Source organism: Myotis nattereri (genome assembly GCF_964212035.1).
Source record: "Myotis nattereri genome assembly, chromosome: 8".
Taxonomy (NCBI): Eukaryota; Metazoa; Chordata; class Mammalia; order Chiroptera; family Vespertilionidae; genus Myotis; species Myotis nattereri.
This window is the reverse complement of record NC_138083.1, coordinates 5,222,313-5,244,476: the sequence shown is the minus strand read 5'-3', so window position 1 is coordinate 5,244,476 and position 22,164 is coordinate 5,222,313. Positions and strand designations below refer to the sequence as shown.

The window sequence follows — 22,164 nt, the reverse complement described above, 5'->3', positions numbered from 1 at the left end:
ATCATTTCGTGGTTACATCGCTACTCCCATCTATACTAATAAAAGGGTAATATGCTAATTAGACCAGGAGACCTTCCCAACATCCTTCCGGACAAAGCCATGGTGGTGAGGCCAAGGCAGTGGCAGTTAGGGGCGATCAGGTCAGGAGGGGAGGGCAGTTGAGAGCTATCAGTCTGGCGGGGGGCGGGGGGCAGTTGGGGGCAAGCAGGCTGGCAGGGGGGGCTGTTGGGAGTGAGCAGGCCGGCAGGCAGTGATTAGGGGCGATCAGGCAGGCAGGCAGGTGAGCAGTTAAAAGCCAGCAGTCCCGGATTGCAAGAGGGATCCCAAATTGGAGGGTGCAGGCTGGGCTGAGGGAACACCGCTCCCCCCACCTCCGTGCACAAATTTCATGCACCGGGCCATTAGTTTATTTATTAAAAAAAAAAGTTCCGTCATTTTGATGTATGTACATATGTGCTTTGTTTTTTATCATTTATTTACCACAAGTAAAGGTTAGGAATTGTTATCATTATTTTAAATTTTTTTACTGTTTCACTTCATTACTGCTGTGTATGTGCTCCATGTGGGTGATATAGGTGCTTATGTAGGTGGGTTCCAACTTACAGTGAAAATCGCATTACTTCATGCCATAGGAATGGATCTCTGATGTAACCTGAGGACCTACTATATTCACATCAAGCCAGATGTATAATACAGGGTGTGGCAAAAGTAGGTTTACAGTTGTGCATAAGGATAATAAACTGTGTTTTGAGTACTCAGAACTGTAAACCTACTTTTGCCCCACCCTATATACAAGTCAGGGCTTCTCTATTTTTTAAAAAATATATTTTATTGATTTTTTACAGAGAGAAAGGGAAAGGGATAGAGAGTTATAAACATCGATGAGAGAGAAACATCGATCAGCTGCCTCCTGCACACTCCCCAGTGGGGATGGGCTCGCAACCAAGGAGGGCTTCTCTATTTATACTAGGTCAACCTCAAATAAATCAACATGACCACATTGGAACCTCAATAACTAAGGATAGATATATACTAGTAAGTACAGAGCTGGTCAAAGTGAAATGGGATTTCTCTGACAGGCTGCTCATCCTTTAGTACCCTCACTAGCTGTCACCTCTGAGATTAAAAAAAAAGAACCACCACAGAAGAGTCAAAATGTTAAACCAATCTACTTATATAAAAACCATGGGTGGTGTTCATCACATCCAGAAGAACAGCTGCGACCAACCGGAAGGAAGTCAGTCCTACAGGGGTTGTCTTGGCAATGGCTGCACCCTCCCCAGCTGTTTCCTGGAGCTGTTTCCGGCAAGGGCGGGGTTTGAGGCAGGAACCCACCCTGGGAGCGTGGTTCCCTGGGAGTGTGCCACACCAGCATGGCCAGGGGTAAACCTGAGTGGGGGTGGCTGAAACACTTAGAAAAGACAGACAAGAGAATGAAAGCCGGGTCTCGGTGGGACACTGCTTCTCTGAGAGACAACGACCCTGCCCACAGCCATGCCTTTATTTTATAGCAGATGCTATGAGGCAAAATAAGGGTGTGACCAAGTTGTTTACAACATTCTCCTAGGTTTCAATCCTACTCAACAACATGCACCTGAACTCTATCAAGCCCACATCACTCAGGCACATGGGGCCACGTGTTCGGACCATAGGTTCAAGCTTACAGCTACAGTTGTTGGCTATAATTGTGCTGAGAGGGCCCTGCCCTCCAAGCTGGGACCTGCACATGGCAATGAGAGGACTGTGCCCTCTCCTCAGTCCAAGGCTTGAACCTGTCCAAAACACTAGCGGCTCCCCACAATAAAGTTTTAATTGTTTCTTTGTTACTGATGTTGTGGCCCCATCCCAAACAAAGAAACAGTTTCCAGAGGATGAGGCCCAGGAATCAGGATTTTAAAAAGATTCCCAGGTGATTCTAATGTGCAGCCAAGGTTGAGAACCACTGCTATAGATAATATTAAAAATATATCTAAACGTGCAATTCTTTGTCCAAAAAATGAGCATGTTCAAAAATTAAATGAAGAAAATTTGGATATACTCGGAGATTTTCACACATATTTGAGTGATGATTCCACTGATTCCACAGATGATGCTGAAAAGAAAAATTTTCCCATCGAATTTCTTAACACATTGTATGCGGGAAACGTATTCATACCTTTTACGTATTTATATGTTCTACCAGCGTAGTAGAGCGCGGGACACGTATTAATACGTTTTTTTATAGACTCACGGTAGAATGCGGGTAATGTATAAATACGTAAACTAAAGTTATCGTAATTTTCCTGAACGTTGCCATTTGCACAAAAAATTAGCAAAAATGGCCCGTGCCACCTGTTAGCACACGATAAAAACTACCCGCAAACAATGTGTTAATAGTATTAGTCCTTCGGGAATGCCGTGTCATAAATTAAAATTGAAAGTGGGTGCAATCATCATGCTATTGAGAAATCTCAATAGTAAATAGGGTCTTTGTAATGGTACCAGATTTATTTTCAAAATATTACGACCTAACATTATTGAAGCTGAAGTATTAACAGGATCTGCAGTGGGAGAGGCTGTTCTGAATCCAAGAATTAATTTGTCCCTATCTGACACTGGCCTCCCATTTAAATTGATTCAACGACGGTTTCCCGTGATGCCAGCATTTGTGATGACTATTAATAAATCACAAGGACAAACTCTAGACAAAGTAGGCATATTCCTACCTGAACCCGTTTTGGCACATGGTCAGTTATATGTTGCTTTCTCTCAAGTTTGAAGAGCATGTGATGTTACAGTCAAAGTTCTAAGTACTTCATCACAAGGGAAATTAGTCAAGCACTCTGAAAGTGTTTTCACTCTTAATGTGGTGTACAGGGAGATATTAGAATAAGTTGAATCACTTTATCAGTCATTGTTTCCATCACTGTTGTTTTCATATCATGTTTTTGACATTTTTATGTCATGCCTCTGTTGTTGTTATATCCTTTTGATACTGTTTATTAATAAATTTATATATGATTTTCATATACATTTTACTAATTTCCTTTCATCTCTCACAGTTATTATAGAGAAAGGGCAAATAGCAATATTAAAATATCTCTGCTAATTAATTCCCTTTTTAAAAATATATTTTATTGATTTTTTACCGAGAGGAAGGGAGAGGGATAGAGAGTAGAAACATCGATGAGAGAGAAACATTGATCAGCTGCCTCCTGCACACTCCCCACTGGGGATGTGCCCACAACCAAGGTACATACATGCCCTTGACCAGAATCGAACCTGGGACTCTTGAGTCCGCATGCCAATGCTCTATCCACTGAGCCAAACCGGTTAGGGCAATTAATTCCCTTTTAATGTGCATGAATTTCATGCACTGGGCTACTAGTTAAAAAGAAAAATAGGATAAAGAGCCGAAACCGGTTTGGCTCAGTGGATAGAGCGTCAGCCTGCGGACTGAAAGGTCCCAGGTTCGATTCTGGTCAAGGGCATGTACCTTGGTTGCAGGCACATCCCCAGTGGGACATGTGCAGGAGGCAGCTGATCGATGTTCCTCTCCCATCGATGTTTCTAACTATCTCTCTCCCTTCCTCTCTGTGAAAAATCAATAAAATATATATATATATAAAAAAAGAAAAAAAAAGAAAAATAGGATAAAGAGAAAGAACCTGTAGGAAAAAAAAACAATAGGGATAATGCACGGCTTTTAGAAGAGAAATACACTCATGAGATAAAAGGTTTTCACCCAGGAAGCATTCCAATTTTTCACCAGTGCATGAGGAAAGTTGAATTCACAAATGGGTGTTTTGTTGCCAAAAGATCAAACTAGTGGATAGTCTAGAACAGTAGTTCTCAACCTTCCTAATGCCACGACCCTTTAATTCAGTTCCTCATGTTGTGGTGACCCCCAACCATAAAATTATTTTCGTTGCTACTTCACAACTGTAATTTTGCTACTCTTATGAATCGTAATGTAAATATCTGATATGCAGGATGTATTTTCATTGTTACAAATTGAACATAATTATAGCATAGTGATTAATCACAAAAACAATATGTAATTATATATGTGTTTTCCAATGGTCTTAGGCGACCCCTATGAAAGGGTTGTTCGACCCCCAAAGGGGTCACGATCCACAGGTTCAGAACCACTGGTTTAGAAGAAAGTAGGGTTACTGGGTATAATTATAATGTTACTGGGTATAATTTAAATAACTCACATTATATTTCTTCTTAAATTCTGTATTGAACTGCTCACACATCATGTCTACATCTGAAATTTCAGTTCCCCAGTTCTTCACAGGAACAGAAGAGTCATTTGCTGATAATGGACATGTACTTTCAGACACTAAAAAATGAAGGCAAGCAACCAAAGTTAAAATACACTTTACGAATTTAGCCTTACTTGTCATGAGCTGAGAACAAAACCTTATTTTCAGGTTCTATGTGTAAAAAAAGGCAGACATATTTTTAATTTAAAAAGTTGATTTATAAAAAATGTTTTGGCATGGGTATTTAAAGCAGGAATGGTAACATTAATATGGAACATTTTAGATTATTTTTAATGGTTTTAGCTACTTCCATACTCCCCAGTATCTAGTAACACACTAATTTCTCACTAAGTTCACACGCTAGTACAATTTGTATGAGGTAATCAGTAATAGAAAGATGAAGGATATTTATGAGTAAAAAAGACTCTTACTGCATTATTCACATCAATACACTTGTGACAAAACATGGCCCTTCTTGGATTTGACCAAAGTTGTCTTTACAAAGGATTTGTTTTGTAGATAGAGTCACTCAAGATCTACGAAACTACCTTCCCAAATAGCTACATTTTGACAAACACATTTGATCTACCTACTTTTGTGACTGTGATGATCTGCATTTTCCATTTTAGACAGTTTTTTGGGAAGCAAGTTTGCTCTCCCTTCCTCTTCTTCTTCCAATCCTACTTCAACAGGATTAATATCTTCTATGTACATTCGTTTGCGATTAAGATGGTGTGTAGGGCCTTAAGAACAGTTAAAAAATTAATAGTGCTATAATCTTGATTAAATACCTAATATGTTCTTGCTTTTATGAAAAAAGAATTTGTTTCATTAATTATTTATGTCATTTTAGGCAACTGTGCATTAAATTCTATCTAGTTCCTTGTTTTCATTTTGACATGAACTAATGAATAATTTAGTATGACTTAAAATATATAATTCCTTTAGATGAACTTTCACAGCATTTCAATAACTTAGAAACAAAAGCAAGGCTGTGAGTCAAACCTGATAAATGAGCAGAGTCACAGGGCATGTCACATCTTATTTTCTCTCCTTCCTCACTAGACATGGATAGTAGAGATGCTGAATGACTTTCCTAAAATATATATCAAAAATTGAAAAAAATACCGTTAGTATTCTTGGACTCACCTTTGACCATCTCTCTCAAACCCTAAAGTCAGGAAATTACAAAAGCAGTAAATTCTTTTTTTTCAGATTGTCTTGTTTCTCTCCCTCTTTTCTTTTTTTTAAAAATATATTTTATTGATTTTTTACAGAGAGGAAGGGAGATAGTCAGAAACATCGATGAGAGAGAAACATCGATCAGCTGCCTCCTGCACATCTCCTACTGGGGATATGCCCGCAACCAAGGTACATGCCCTTGACCAGAATCGAACCTGGGACCTTTCAGTCCGCAGGCCGACCCTCTATCCACTGAGTCAAACCGGTTTTGGCCTCTTCCTCTTCTTAAAGGATACCTTTCAGCATTTCATATAAACCTGGTTTGGTGGTGGTGAACTCCTTTAGCTTTTCCTTATCTGTGAAGCTCTTTATCTGACCTTCAATTCTGAATGATAGCTTTGCTGGATAAAGTAGGTTCTTGGTATTCATCACTTTGAATATTTCTTGCCATTCCCTTCTGGCCTGCAAAGTTTCTGTTGAGAAATCAGCTGACAGTCGTATGGGTATTCCCTTGTAGGTAACTGAATTTCTTTCTCTTGCTGCTTTTAAGATTCTCTCTTTATCTTTTGCTCTTGGCATTTTAATTATGATGTGTCTTGGTGTGGTCCTTTTTGGATTCCTTTTGTTTGGGGTTCTCTTCGCTTCTTGGACCTGTAAGTCCATTTCTTTCACCAGGTGGGGGAAGTTTTCTGTCATTATTTCTTCAAATAGGTTTTCAATATCTTGCTCTCTCTCATCTTCTGGCACCCCTATAATTCTGATGTTGGTACGCTTGAAGCTGTCCCAGAGGCTCCTTACACTATCCTCGCATTTTTGGATTCTTTTTTCATTCCGCCCCTCCGGTTGGGTGTTTTTGGCTTCCTCGCATTTCAAATCATTGACTTGATTCTTGCGCTCCTCTATTCTGCTGTCGGGAGTCTGTATAATATTCGTTATTTCAGTCCGTGTATGCTTAATTTCTAGTTGGTTCCCCATCATAACACCGAGGGTCTCATTAGTTTTCTTGTAGATCTCATTAAGTTTATCGGCGGCTTCTAAACAGTTCTTGAGAGACCTTAAAAGTGTGGTTCTGAACTGAATATCCTCCATTGACAGTTTTGTCCTGTTTCTTTGTCTCCGCATTTTGTTATGCTTCCTTGGTGCACCCCCTAGTGGTCTTTGTGCGCGGTCTTGTAGTTAAGCCTTGAGTGTTGTAGCTAATACCAGGGAGGGTTTGACCTCCAGGCCAAGTGGCTGTGACAATCAGCTGTGTCTGCAGTGAGAGAACTTCTGTCCTCTAGGGAGGTGCTAATCTAGCCTTTGCCTGAGGCTATCTGGCAAATGCCTCTGTGTAGGGCTTGGGTGGGGCAGGTCGCACAGGATCAACAGGGTGGGCCGGAGAGAGCAGTTATGGCGGCTCTCAGTCCTGTCCCCAGGGGCTCTGCCTCTCTGAGTCCCAGCACCCGCTGCAAAGCTCGGAGAGAAAGCTGCACTCGCTCTGACTGAAGCCAGACAGTCCCGCTTCTCCCGTTTGAGTCTGGGTCCCTAAAGACTCGCCCGTATCTGGAGCTCAGAGTCTGTGACTCCCTCCCGATTGAAAATGCCAACCGCGCCCTCCGCCGCCAGCCCGCTCCGCGCACTCCGCACCTCAGAATTTGACTTCAGCACTGCGCCTCCTCTGAGTGTCCGTATGCATTTCTCTTTCCTCCTAGTTGTAGGACTTCCACTCAGCTAGCGTTCCTGTGGTTCTGGGTGATGTCCGTTCCGTCTTTTAGTTTCACTTTTGAAATAGTTGTTCAAGGCAGCAAACTCCGGCGTTAACCTATGCTGCCATCTTGGTTCTCCCTAGAAATCTGTCTTTTCATCTTTGACACTATTATGCATTAATCTAAATTCCTAGGTGAACCTCAATCTTAAACTATGGTAATAATTTCGAGCTGGCTTTTGTGACTACTCCTACTTTTCAATTCTTCCTTATTAGGGTTTTAATTTATTTGAGTCAGAAACTGGGGGAATATAATAGAAAATAATTCTAAACTTTTTTTCAAGCTGTATCTTTAAGACATCTTTTTCATCTAACCTTGTGTTTTACTGTTTCAACATACAGGTTTCTTTCTTCCAGTCAAATTTCATGAAAGTGTCCACTTCCAGTTCCCTTCCTTTACGTAGTTTACTGTTCTTACTCCATTTAAGTCTAGGGCGAATCCCTGCCCCTCCATGCTTTAAAATTCTGTTTTAACTTTCTGCATTTTACAGATTAAAATATTTTTGTTGATGGAGTGACGGACTTTTTAGTGGCAAAAAATCAACCAAATTCCTATATAATCATGAAGCCTATAAAGTCCTAGTTATAAATATATAAGTCATTGGTTCAGCAGCTATATCCTCACCATTTAAGACCTTATTTCTTCTCATTTTAAAAACTTTTGCTTTTTGCCCTAGCCAGTTTGGCTCAGTGGATAGAGCGTTGGTCTGTGAACTGAAAGGTCCCAGGTTCAGTTCCAGTCAAGGGCACATGCTTGGATTGCAGGCTTGATCCCCAGCAGTGGGCATGCAGGAGGCAGCCAATCAACGATTCTCTCTCACCACTGATGTTTTTCTCTCCCTCTCCCTTCCTCTCTGAAAGTAATATATATAAAAGCCTACGTGACCATTACAGCAGAGTGACCAGAACCAGTTGCTATGATGCGCACTGACCACAGGGGGCAGAAGCTCAACGCAGGAGCTGCCCGCTGGTGGTCAGTGTGCTCCCACAGGGGGAGCGCTGCTCAACCAGAAGCCAGGCTCACGGTTGGTGAGTGCAGCTGCAGCAGCACAAAGGAGCAGTCAGCCGAGCTTTAAGGAGCAGCGAGCAGGTGGGTGTAAGGAGCGAGAGGTACCAGACTGCGAGAGGGCACAGGCTGGCTGAGGGACGCCCCCCCCCCCCAGTGCACGAATTTCATGCACTGGGCCTCTAGTATATATGTAAAGAAAGTATTGAATTCTGTTTTAGAAAAAAGAAAATAAAAATTTCAGTTTTCTATGATCCAATTATCTTACATATTTTAAACATGAGATTTACAGATAATAGTTGAAAATATTACAATAATTATTAAAGGCCAATAATTGATTCTTATCAGACCACCTTAGTTTAGGGAAAGTTTTATGGCCATACTACCATATATACCTCTCCCTTTTGCTTTATATATGATTGTTATTGATATTTGGAGGTTCACTATCTATAAACTGTTTTTTTTCTGAACTATAATTATTTACATCTGAATAGCTATTGCAATTTTATGTTTCTTATTTAAAAACAACAAAATTTACATTTTTTTCTATTCACAATAGTATTATTTTTAATAGGAGTATACTGGGCTATGAATGAGCAAGATATATAGAAACCCAAAAAATTATTTAAAGCCAAAACTATTAAACCAAAACTATTTAAATTTTGAGGGTATAATTCATTTGCTGCTAAAATTCAACATCTATTCAAAATTATAAAAGAAGTCCTTAGATAACAAGAACATTAATTTGATAACAAGTATCTACCAAAAACCATGGCTAAGCATCTGCTAGCACAATATCTATTTAACATCGCTCCAGAGATCATAGCCACCTTAATAAACAAACAAACAAACAAACAAACAAACCCCAGAAAGAATAAGGAGTGGAACAGAATGCAAAATTATCAGGTATAGCAGTTTGTGATTGGCTATACGCAAAATCCAGGAGAATCTAGATTGGCAGGCAATTCTGGTGGAACTGTCAAAGTTGTGGGAGATAAAAAGGCAAGATAAATACTGGAAAAAAATTTTGTGTTGTATATAACCAATACAGAATTAATGTCCAGAGTATATTAAGAACTTCTATAGGTTTGTAAGAAAAATCAAACAACGCAATTTAAAAGTAAGGAAAAAATAGGCAATTCACAAAATGGTCAAAAAACATATGAAAACACTAGATACTGTTAATCAGGAAAATGAAAATTAAAGTGAGAGACATTACATAGGCATCAGGTTGGCAAAAACAGAAACATTTGATAACAGCCAGTTAATGAAAACTATAGAGAAATGAGCACTGTTGGTGAGGGTAAAGTATGCAAGCTGGTACAACTAACTTATAGAGCAAATTTCCAATACCTAATTAATAGCACACAGTAAGTAGGAAACAAAATGTCTCATATAAATGTCCAGCCAATAAATGTAACAATTTAAATTCCATCTAGTACAAAGTAGCATCAAAGAAAGTGGGCGATTACCTAGGTTTTGAGATTTGAAAACCAGGATACCGAAAGGATAAAAGATTCAGTGAAAGTAAGGCTGATAGAGTAATACTGACAAAGGACCATAGGATGATAGTCTAGTGCAGGGGTGGGCAAACTTTTTGACTCAAGGGCCACAATGGGTTCTTAAACTGGATCAGAGGGCCGGAACAAAAGCATGGATGGAGTGTTTGTGTGAACTAATATAAATTCAAAGTAAACATCATTACATAAAAGGGTACGGTCTTTTTTTTTTTTTAGTTTTATTCATTTCAAACGGGCCGCGGGCTGTAGTTTGCCCACGGCTGGTCTAGTGGGAAACTGTTTTTCAAATTGTGGTGTGCAAAAATTGAGAGCCCTGCAAAAGTCCCTTGGGGTTACTGGAGAGAGGCTAAGTAGGCTAAGGTTTAGATCAGGGGTCCTCAAACTTTTTAAACAGGGGGCCAGTTCACTGTCCCTCAGACCGTTGAAGGGCTGGACTATAGTTTAAAAAAAAACTATGAACAAATTCCTATGCACACTGCACATATCTTATTTTAAAGTAAAAAAACAAAACGGAAACAAATACAATATTTGTATTTGCATGTGGCCCGCGGGCCATAGTTTGAGGACCCCTGGTTTAGATCTCCTATCTGCTCTAAACAGCATAGTTCATTTTTATCTGTTTGGCACATTGGAGGTTTCATATAAAAGTCTGTTTGAAAAATATGGTCTGTGAAAACTACTGGTTAAACAGAATAAAAGGACCTTAAAACATTTCTAGGAATAAAAACACTGTTTGAAGTGGTAAAACATAAGGTTGTTTTTATTAGAGGTTGTAGATCTTGGCTATAGGTGTTCTGAACTGTCATTAATTCCACTTTATATACAGAGGTTAGTACATATCAAGAGAATTTACTATGTAAGTATTTGAATATTTACAATGTATCAGGTATTATGCTTACGTAATCAGCCTATTTAATTTTTCACAACCCCATTTGACAGATGAGAAAACAGAGGTGCAGAGGGAATCATCAACTTGTAAAATGTCACACAGGCAACAAATAATGGAGCCAGGCATGGTTTGATTCTGATCGGGGCACATTCCTGGGTTGCAGGCTCAATCCCCAGTGTAGGGGATGTGCAGGAGGCAGCCAATCGATGATGCACTCTAATCATTGATGTTTCTCTCTCCCTTCCTCTCTAAAATCAATTTAAAAAAAAATAGTACATGTAACAACACATAAAAGGAATTTTCAATATATTAAATTTAATATGCATAGTATTTACCTACCAGTTTTAAAGTTCCTTACAAAACTCTAAAGCAGCGGTTTTAAACCTGTGGGTCGCAACCCCTTTGGCGGTCAAATGACCCTTTCACAGGGGTCGCCTAAGACCATCCTGCATATCAGATATTTACATTACGATCATAACAGTAGCAACATTACAGTTATGAAGTAGCCACGAAAATAATTTTATGGCTGGGTCACAACATGAGGAAGTGCATTTAAAGGGCCAGAAGGTTGAGAACCACTGCTCTAAAGCAAATACTATAGTCATACTGTTTTTCTTCCTTTTTAAAAAAATCTTTATTGTTGAGATTATTACAGATATCCCTATTTTTTCCTGCCATAGACCTTCTCCATCTGGTTCCCACCTCGCCCCAGGCCCCTGTCACCCTATTGTCTGCGTCCATAGGTAATGCATACATGCATATAAGATCTTTGTCTAATCTCTTCCTGCACCCTCCTCCCCCAAAGCCCCATTCCTCTGAGAATCGTCAATCTCTTCTATTTCCATGCCCAATTCTATTCCATTTACCAGTTTATTCTGTTTATCAGATTTTTTCTTTGTGTGGAGAGTGACTACAGTGTTTGGACAGGTTCAAGCCTCATGAGAGGGCACAGTCCTCTCATTGCCATGTGCAAGTCCCATCTTGGAGGGCAGAACACTCCCAGCACAATTATAGCCAACAGCTATAGTTGTAAGTTTGAACCTATAGTCTGAACACGTGGCCCCATGTGTCTGAGTAATGTGGGCTTGATAGAGTTCAGGTGCATGTAATTGAGTAGATTAGAACAGTGTAAACATCTGAACCATGCCCTTACTTTACCTTGTGGAATCTGGCTATAAAATAAAGACTTGGCTTGTGAGTGCCAAGACTGTCTCTCCATCAGAGAAGCAGTGTCCCACCGAGACCCAGCTTTATTCTCTTGTCTGTCTTTTCTAAATCCTTCACCACCCTGACTCAGGTTCACCCTTGGCTGTGCTGGCGTGGCACATATTCATTTGATTTTTAAATTCAATTGTTGATACATATGTATTTGTTGCCACTTTGTTGTTCATATTTTTTATCTTTACCTTTTTCTTCTTCCTCCTCTTCTTAAAGAATACCTTTCAGCATTTCATATAATACTGGTTTGGTGGTGATGAACTCCTTCAGCTTTTTCTTGTCTGTGAAGCTCTTTATCTGACTTTCAATTCTAAATGATAGCTTTGCTGGGTAGAGTAATCTTGGTTGTAAGTTCTTGCTATTCATCACTTTGAATATTTATTGCCACTCCTTTCTGGCCTGCATAGTTTCTGTTGAGAAATCAGCGAAGAGTTGTATGGGTACTCCCTTGTAGGTAACTGCTTTTCTCTTGCTCCTTTTAAGATTCTCTGTTTGTTTTTTGCCCTTAGCATTTTACTTATGATGTGTCTTGGTGTGGTCCTCTTTGGGTTCCTCTTGTTTGGAGTTCTCTGTGCGTCCTGGACTTTGAAGTCTATTTCTTTCATCAGGTAGGGGAAGTTTTCTGTCATTATTTCTTCAAATAGGTTTTCAATATCTTGCTCTCTCTCTTCTTCTGGCACCCCCATAATTTGGATGTTGGTATGCTTGAAGTTGTCCCAGAGGCTCCTTACACTATCTTTATATTTTTGGATTCTTTTTTCTGTTGTTTGGGTGTTTTTTGCCTCCTCATATTTCAACTCATTGATTTGATTCTCGGGACCTCTTGTCTACTGTTGAATCCCTGTATATTATGCTTTAGTTCAGTCAGTGTATGCTTAATTTCTGACTGGTTCTTTTCCATTTTTTTTTTTTTTTTGGCATTCTCACTAAGATCTTTTTTTTTTTTTTTTTTTTTTTTTTTTTTTTTTTTTTTTTTTTTGTTATTACTTTCTTTTTTTTTTTTTTTTTTTTTTAATTTTTTTATTGCTTAAAGTATTACAAAGGGTATTACATATGTGTCCATTTTATCCCCCCGCCCTAGACAGTCTCCCAGCCTCCCCTATCCCCCAGTGTCTTATGTCCATTGGTTATGCTTATACGCATGCATACAAGTCCTTTAGTTGAAGATCTTTGAAAGTCTCACTAAGTCCCTTGGAGGTTTCTACAAGATTCTTGAGTAACCTTATAACTGTGATTTTGAACTCTATATCCAGTAGTTTTCTTTCTTCCATTTCTTTCATTTGTGACATGTTTCTTCGTCTCCACACTTTGGCTACTTCCTTGTGTTTGTTTCTATGTACTGGATAGCTGCTAAGTCTCCTCGAGTTGGTAGAATGGCCTTGTGTAGTAGGTGTCCTATAGGGCCTTGTGGCCCAGCTTCCCCAATCACCTGAGGTGGACACTCTATGTACACCCCTTTGTGGGCTGTGTGCACAATCTTGTTGTAGTTGAGTCTTGATTGCTGATGGTGTCACTGGGAGGAATTGACCTCTGGCCAGTTGGCTGTGGGCACCAGCTACGACTACAGTGGGAGAGCTGCTGTGCAGCAGACACCCTTATGAAGCAGGACTTGCTTCAGTGGGGCTTTGGTGTTCACTGAGTCTTCCCCTTAAGTGTTTTGCTTATGGATGTGTAGAGTTTTAATCCGGTATGGTCTCACACTGACCACTGGGTACACTGGCTCTTGGGTCTCCAGAGAGGTGCAAAGTCAGCCACTGCCTGGGACCATCCAGCAAGAGCTACAGAGAGATCTGCATATTCCTTCTTTTTGTATTAGGTTTGGAAGTGCCCAGAGGAGGCCCAGCTGTGAAGCAAAGCAGGCTGGTGCTGGTGCTGGGTCTTGGGCCTTTTAATAGGTTTGGGGCTCCCCAACCCAGCTGCAGCTTGTTTGATAGGTTTTTAGCCTGATAAAGGACAGGGGATTCATATGCAAAAGCTGCTGTGCATAGCTTGGATGGGGTTATAAATTGGGTGGGGCAGGTCTCAGGGAATGACCAGAGCAGAGCAAACAGAAATGGATGCCAGTCAGTCCTGCAACTGGGGAGGTCCCTGCACAGGAACAAGACTGCTGCAAGTACCTCCGTCTGGAAGAAAGCCACGCCCGAGTTCCTGCCCTGATGCCAGACAGTCCAGTTTCTCCTCATATGTGTCTGAGTCCCCCAGAGCCTCACCCAGCACTGGAGCTCAGAGGAAGTGGGAGCTTGTAATTTCAATTCGTGGTGCTGGCCTTTTAAGAGGAGCAGCTGGGTCTCCAGCAGCCTGTGTCACTCAGCTCCAATCTGCGCTGGTTTTTATAGCCCATAGTTCTTACTGCCTGTAGGGACTTCTTTTCCAAGCTCTGGGACTCTGGGCTGGGCATCTGGTGTGGTGCTGGGACCCCATGCTCCTCTGGGTGGCCTCTGCAGAGGCAATTTCCCTCCCGATTAAAAAAGTGGCACATGTGGGTATCAGTCCAGCCCCTTCCATGCCTCCGCACTTCCTACCAGTCTCAATGTGCTTTCTTCTTTACTTCTCTAGTTGTAGTACTTCCATTCAGCCAGCTTTCTGGCAGTTATGGATGATGGTTGTTCTGTATTTTAGTTGTAATTTTGATGTGGTTGTGGGAGGCAGCGAGTACAGGCATTTGTCTACACTGACATCTTGGTTTTCCCCCAGCATACTGTTTTCAACTGCAATTCTTGGCAATTTGCTTTGTCAACCTGTGATTTAGTAACTAAAGGTTACAAACTTCAAATTACGGTAGAATCTGAAACAAGTGTCAGTGTTGCAGGACTAAGCTTATTCAAATCTAGAAAATAATTTCTGTAGTTTTGATGTATAGACAAATAAGTGTGCCTCTTTGGAAACAAGCCTTCCCATCACAGCACTCTTGCCAGCACTCTGTGCTTCTCATACCACCACTTTCCTCCTGTCCAGCAGCTCTAATCAGTCTATTAGGTTTATTGAGGCTATTTTACTTATTGGTAGGATCCTCTTCTCCCCCAGACCAGACACAAAAGCTTAAGCTATAGTAGATAAACAATGTGTATTTGATTAGAGGAAAATGATTTACTAACTATAAATATATCTGATTAAGGAAAATATTCTATAATCTTACCAAAGAGAATAATTGTGGAATTGGTGAACAACTTTCTCTTGCACAGAGTAAATTTTTCACACTGTTTTTCAGTGACTTTACTGGTCTTTCCACTCCATATTTACTGTTGAAGGATTCAGGTGAGGAAGTTTTTGTATTAGATGATATGGATTTTGTTATACAGTCATGATCCTGAGTAAAATCCCTTCCTGTTATTTTTTCTGTGCCTATATTTCCTCACAAGACACAAATAAAAGAGAGATGGCAGGTTTTAATGATGTCTGTTTTAGAACAGCATGATTAATTTAAGTTCTAAAGAATATATAATTTATCAAATTCTCAAGTCTTAGCTGTATTTAAAAAGGGTAAACTTTCACTAAATCAAGACCAAAGTATGTTTAAAATATTATATAAGACTTTGAAAAATATTAAATGGGTCCATTTAAAATGTAATTGTAACCATAAGAATAGTCCAAATATTTCTAAACAAAATTATCTATAGTATAAGCTGCACTACTATAATGAGCAACCAGAGTATTTGACATCAGTACTATTATATATAAGTCACAGAATTTTATGGTTGGAAAGACTTGGCAAATCATTTGGCTTAAATCCTTCATATATATACTAGAGGCCCAGGGCATGAATTCGTGCACCCGTGGGGTCCGGCCAGGGGGAGGGGCCACAGGCAGTTGGCTGGCTGGCCCTGCCCCCTGGTTGAACTCCAGGTTGAGGGGACAATTTGCATATTAGCCTTTTATTACATAGGATGAGGAAATTCATGGCTAAAATAAATCAATATAAGTGAATTCTCAGTTTTCAGAACAAATTTCTCAGTCTTCAGAACAAACTGAGAAACAAATTCTCAGTTTTCAGACAGGGCATATGCATCTGTCTTCGTGAGTATATGCTTATCTGACAGCATTCCCAAGCATTATGAAAATATTCTAGAAAAGAACAAAATAGTCACTTTAGAGGAAGTGTATATGTTAACTGATGTAAGTCTTTAATTTTAACTGAAATTATAGACATTTAGAAACGCTTAAAACACCCTTTAAAGAAACTGAAAGTATAAAAAGTGCAAATATGAACAACTTCAGTGTCATAGTAACATTGATCCCAAGTCTACTTATACTTAGCAAAGACCAAGTTCTGAGCATTAACTAGTTTCAAAATAAAATTTTGACTACCTATAATCTTAATACATCTCTCAAAATTAGTCTTCAAATTATATTTTCATATAATTAGTTATAAGGTTTTTAAATATTCAACTAAAGAAATAAGAAGATACTGACATCTCATTACTTCTATAGAGGGTGAACTCCCAGGTAAAGACACAGAAGATAAGTCAAGGCTGTTGTCTCTTATAGTAGTACTTTTTAGGAGAGATGAGTTTGCCCATTCTTTTGATATATCCTTTTGTGTTTCCGCAGAGCAGGCATTCTGCTGTTTCTTTGGCAGCTTCATGGTTTTGCTTCTGGAATGGATATTCTCCTCCTAAATGTATTAATAACTTTCAAATTATACTATAATACAATTTAAATTACATTGAAATATTTATGAAATGTCTTATATTACTACATATGAGCATAGCAGGGGCTGCAACATGAGTAGTGGAAGACTCTAATACCCCCAAAGACATATGGGAAATTCACCAGAAATATAATATATACACTACTAGAGGCCCAGTGCACGAAATTCATGTTGGGGGTGGGGGTCATCCCTCAGCCCAGCCTGCACCCTCTCCAATCTGGGACCCTTCGGGAGATGTCTGACTGCCTCTCGCAATCCGGGACCACTGGCTCCTAACCGCTCGCCTGCCTGCCTGCCTCATCATCCCTAACCACCTCTGCCTGCCTTCCTGATCACCCCTAACTGCTCCCCTACCGGCCTGATCACCCCTAACTGCTCCCCTGCTGGCCTGATTGCCCCTAATTGCCTCTGCCTTGCCCCACACCCAGGACCCAGGATTCCCTCCTCCAGCCAGTTGCGGACACCCGAGACCCGGGCTTCCCTCCCTCTGGCCAGCCACAGGCACCCAGGCCTGGGATGGCTTCACCCAGGCCAGCCAAAGCTGCAGAGGACCATGGGTTGGCGGCTTCACCCAGGCCACAGCTGCAGGTGCCCAGGACCGTGGTGTGGGTGCTTGTCCCTCTCCTGGGCCACAGCTACAGCCACTGGTGCCCAGGACCATGGGGCAGGCGGCTTGTCCCTCTCCCGGGCTGCAGCCTGGCTGGTCCCCATTCCTCTCTCCCCAGTGTTGAGTGTCTGAGCAGTTACAGTGTGATGGCATGAGGGCATGAGGACCATTTGCATATTAGCTCTTCATTATATAGGACTAGAGGCCCGGTGCACGAAATTTGTGCATGGAAGGTAGGGGTGTCCCTCAGCCCAGCCTGCACACTCTGCAACCTGGGACCCCTTGGGGGACGTCTGACTGCCGATTTACTATCCCTGTGGGATCGGACCTAAACCGGCAGTCAGACATCCCTCTCACAATCCAGGACTATTGGATCCTAACCACTCACCTGCCTGCCTGCCTGCCTGCATGCCCCTAACTGCTTCTGCCTGCCAGCCTGATCACCCCTTAACTGCTCCCCTGCTGGCCTGATTGACACCTAATTGCTCGCCTGACTGACGCCTAACTGCTCCCCTGCCGGCCTGATCACTCCCAATTGCCCTCCCTTGCCGGCCCGATGGCCCCCTACTGCCCTCCTCTGCTGGCCACCTTGTGGTTGCCATCTTGTGATGACATGAGGGAGGCCATCTTGTGGTGGCCATCTTGTGATGGTGACACCACCTAGGCTTTTATTATATAGGATAATAAATACCACAAGAGATAACAATAAAATAAAGTTCAGGAGATTATACTCCGTTTAGTGAAAGCAGAGAGAGTTCCTGGGTTCCAGGGTTCAGGAGTCTGGAAAGGAGGGTGGGGAGAGAAGGAGCATTGAGAGAATGGAGGCCTGCTGGCACACAGAGTAGACAAGTACAGGTCTCATTTGGAAACTGCAGGTATTCTGACTGTCACAGCCCTGGGGGTACACTAGGGAGGAGAGGAAATAAGCTTGGGAAGGTATTTTGATGCTTTGAATGTCTGACTACATGGAGATAGATACTCAAAGTTTTCCTTTGAAGATGGAGAAGATGAGAAGGTGGCCTGGGAAGACTGACCTGACTACATGTATAGTAAACTAAACTAAGACATTACCTTAATGTCTTCCAGGTAAGAGATAAGGTTACAAACAAAGGGATATGGAGGTTTAACGATTTAAAATCAGAACAGTGTAATGGCCAGAGACACATACCTATAGTGCCAAACTCTTTAGGTTCAAACCATTTGTTTACCACTTCCTAGCTGTGCTGATTTGGGCAAGTTCTTTCATCTCTCTGTGCCTCAATTTTCTCATTTGTAAAATGAGATGTCAATAACAGTACTAGTAAAGGGAACACTAGTTCACTGCTGGTGGGAATGCAGACTGGTGCAGCCACTATGGAAAACAGTATGGAGTTTCCTCAAAAAAATTAAAAATGGAACTTCCATTTGACCCAGAGATCCCACTTCTGGGAATATATCTTAAAAATCCTGAAACACCAACCAGAAAGAATATATGTATCCCTATATTTATAGCAGCATTATTACACTAGCTAAGGTCTGGAAACAGCCCAAGTCCCCATCAGTAGATGAGTGGATAAAAAGCTGTGGGAAATTTACACAATGGAATACTATGCAGCTGTAAAAAAGGAGGGATCTCTTACCCTTTGGGACAGCATGGATGAACCTGGAGAATATTATGCTAACTGTAATAAGCCAGTCAGAGAAAGACAAGTATCACATGATCTCACTTATTTGTGGAATCTAATGAACAAAATGAACTGATCAACAAAATAGGACCTGAGGCATGGAGACATGGAACAGACTGACATACCTTGATGTGGGGTTGGGGGGATGAGAAGAGATAAACCAAAGAACTTATATAGTTATATGCATAGCCCATGGACATGGGCATAGGGTAGTGAAGACCTGGGGGATGGGTAGGGGCTGGGAGGAAGGCGGGGGGAAGGGGAGACATCTCTAATACTATCAACAATAAAAAATACATATTAAAAATAATAATAGTACTAGTCACCTATAGTACTTATGGGATTTTAAGAAGTCAAATTTACAAAGTACATATAGATGTTCCTCAATTTACAGTGGGGTATGTCCCTATAAGCCCACTACAAGTTGAAAATATGGTTGTAAAAAATGTACTTACTACATCTAACTACTGAACTTCATTAGTCTCATCTACTTAACTGTGCTCAGAACACATTATCCAAAAAAACCCTGGCAACACAGTGCACTACAGTGTTGTTTGCTGACCCTGGCAATGGTGTGCCTGCCTGGGAGCTGTGGCTTGCTGCCCCTGGCCACAAATTGCTAGTCTGGGCAAAGATAAAACTTCAAAACCTGAAGAATGGTTTCTACTAGTTTCACACCAGTGTAAAGTAAAAAATTATAAGTTGAACAATTGTAAGTTGAGGACTTTCTGCACTTAAAATAGTACCTGGCACATTATAAACAACACTTTAAAAAATATATATTTTTATTGATTTCAGAGAGGAAGGGAGAGGGAGAGACAGAAACATCAATGATGAGAGAGAGTAATTGATTGGCTGTCTCCTGAATGCCCCCTATTGGGGACTGAGCCCACAACCCAGGCATGTCCCCTTGACTGGAATCGAACCCGGGACTCTTTAGTCCTCAAGCCAACGCTCTATCCACTGAGCCAAACCGGCCAGGGCTAAACACCATTTTTTAAAACTTCATTTAAAAGCTTTCAAGCACAAGTGAGTAGGAATGGCTGTGACATTATGAGATCTAAGGAAGAAGTCAGGGATGGACAGAGAGAAAATAATGTATGAGAAGAACCTCAGATCCAGTAGTTTTACTTTCAATCAAGAGAAAGATCTATAGTTTCCTATCAGTCTGTACTTTCTTGAAGCTTTTTGGAAAGATCAAGTATTTCTCTAATTCAAGGAGAAGTACAAATTCTTAAAGTTACAATTCTACTAGAGTCAAACATCTGTTTTGTAACACTAATGACAACTTATTACAAACATTATATTGCCTAAGGATCAATTTTTAGAATTATATAAGTTTTCTCATATAGAGGATTAAATCTTAAAAAGAAGTGAACAGATACATTTGACATTTAAAAAAATCCTATATTTAATATTTTAAAAGGCTTTTAGAAATTATTAATCTAAATTGTTTCTATTTACCTTTACTAGCAATTTTTCTTTCAATGAGTGTGAAACTTCTTGTTCACATTCTGATTCTGAATTTGAGAGATCTTTATAATTTATTTTTGTGTTTGCTGCTCTTCGTGGAAGTCTGGTTCTCCCATCTGGAATGGTTTCATCCACCTTTTTGGTGATATTCTTCTTGGGTGTCTGGGGGAGAAAAATTCCTGAATATTATATCAATATTTGAGTTACAAGAAGCACAAGTTATTTGCTATAATATATTTCTAGAAATAAAAGATTTCGGATTAGTATTTTTAAAAAGACAGGATTTTACAAAAAAGACTAGAATATACCAGAGTATTACTTAGTGATAAAAAAAACCTAGAGAATATCATGTTAATTAAAGTAATTCAGAGAAAAACAAATACTGTATGATTTCAATTACATGTAGAATCTCAAAAACAAAACAGAAACCAACTCAGATACAGAGCAAACTGAAGGTTGCCAAAGCGGGAGGGGGGAAGGAAAGACAAAGGGGCTAAAGATTAAAAAGCATAAACTTCCAGTTATATATTTTAAAAAGACTGGATTTTACATTTCCATTCCAAATATCTTCTCTATTGCCTTTTTATCCCTGTAATTAAAGGTTTGAAAGCCTGATTTATATTACCTAACTTAAGTAAAAAAGAGAGAGAAAAAAAGAGATGTCAAAAATACCTTTCACCACAGAATAAAATAGACGTACAACAGGCTAACATGTTTAAAAAGGCAGAAGGTAGGAGTAAGGGTGCAAAGACTGACACAATTATGAGAAACAAGTGACTGATAAGGATAAAATTATGTGATGACACATGAATTTTTTTTTCATGACAAAGAGAAAAATGATTTTAAAGGGATGTGTGAACACAAACTTCCAAGTTTTACCATTTTAGATCTTGGTTGTTCCCTTTCCAAAGATGGTCCTGCAATTCAAGAAAATAAGGTTAACATTTTCAAATGGTTAAAAACTGGCATTAAAACTTATTGGCCACTTGAACAGGTATAAGGTATCTCATTGTAGTTTTGATTTGCATTTCCCTAATTGCCAGTGAGGTTGAATAATTCTGTTAGAAAAAGCTAAGAACCATATGATTTCACTCATATGTGGGATGTAAGACTGAAACTCATGAACACAAACAGCAGCATGGTGGTTGCCAGAGGTAAGGGGGTGGGAGGAGAAAGGGGTTGTAATATAAAGTTACAGAAGATTTGACTTTGGGTGGTGGACACATGGTGCAATATACAGATCTTGTAAGATAGAAACCCACACCTGAAATCTCATTCATGTTGACCAATGTCACCCCAATCAATTTAATAAATGAATAAATAAATAAATGAATAAATAAGTAAATAAATCTTATTAGAATATTTCTGTATATAAGTTGAAATCATAGAAAATAGGAATACATTTTTAAACTCATTCCAACTTTAAATTTAAAGATGATTTGAGGCCAAATTGACTTTGAAAACTTTAACTGTATAGTATTTGATATCATGTGACTTACCCATTTCCCTTCTCCTTTATATTATAAAACTTTTTAAACATACAAGAGAATATGTAACGTAAGTTATAAAGTTAACAACCATGATGCTACTATTCAGTTTAGGAACTACAGTGGAACCTCGGTTCTCAAACTTAATGCGTTCCAGAAGGCTATTCGAGAAGCACTGAATCATTTGTTCAAACACTGAATCATTTTTTCCCATTAGAAATAAGGTAACTTGAATTAATCTGTTCCAGACCCCCAAATGATTCCATTTTATTTAACACTAGAGGCCCAGTGCACAAAATTCATGCATGGGTGGGGTCCATAGGCCTGGCCAGTGATCAGGTCCAATTGGGGCCAGGCCGATCAGGGCACTGCTGGAGAGGGAGCAACAGTTGCTGGGCGGGGCATGGAAGGAACAGACGCCGGCCATGGCCACTGCCATCATCATTGGCACTCCGCCACTGTGTAGTACTCCCCTC

The 22,164-nt window shown here is 40.1% G+C and overlaps 1 protein-coding gene across 1 annotated transcript in view; it reads right to left on the bottom strand.

Annotated features, from left to right (window-relative positions):
* Positions 1 to 22,164, bottom strand: part of SYCP2 (synaptonemal complex protein 2) — a gene marked incomplete at its 5' end in the record, with an annotated part of 101,186 nt that overhangs the window by 2,628 nt on the left and 76,394 nt on the right. The window contains 5 exons of the mRNA XM_081097502.1: positions 4,200 to 4,327; positions 4,844 to 4,993; positions 5,256 to 5,346; positions 20,193 to 20,363; positions 21,081 to 21,118. Coding sequence (XP_080953628.1) covers positions 4,200 to 4,327; positions 4,844 to 4,993; positions 5,256 to 5,346; positions 20,193 to 20,363; positions 21,081 to 21,118 — 578 coding nt within the window. The remainder of the gene's footprint in view (positions 1 to 4,199; positions 4,328 to 4,843; positions 4,994 to 5,255; positions 5,347 to 20,192; positions 20,364 to 21,080; positions 21,119 to 22,164) is intronic.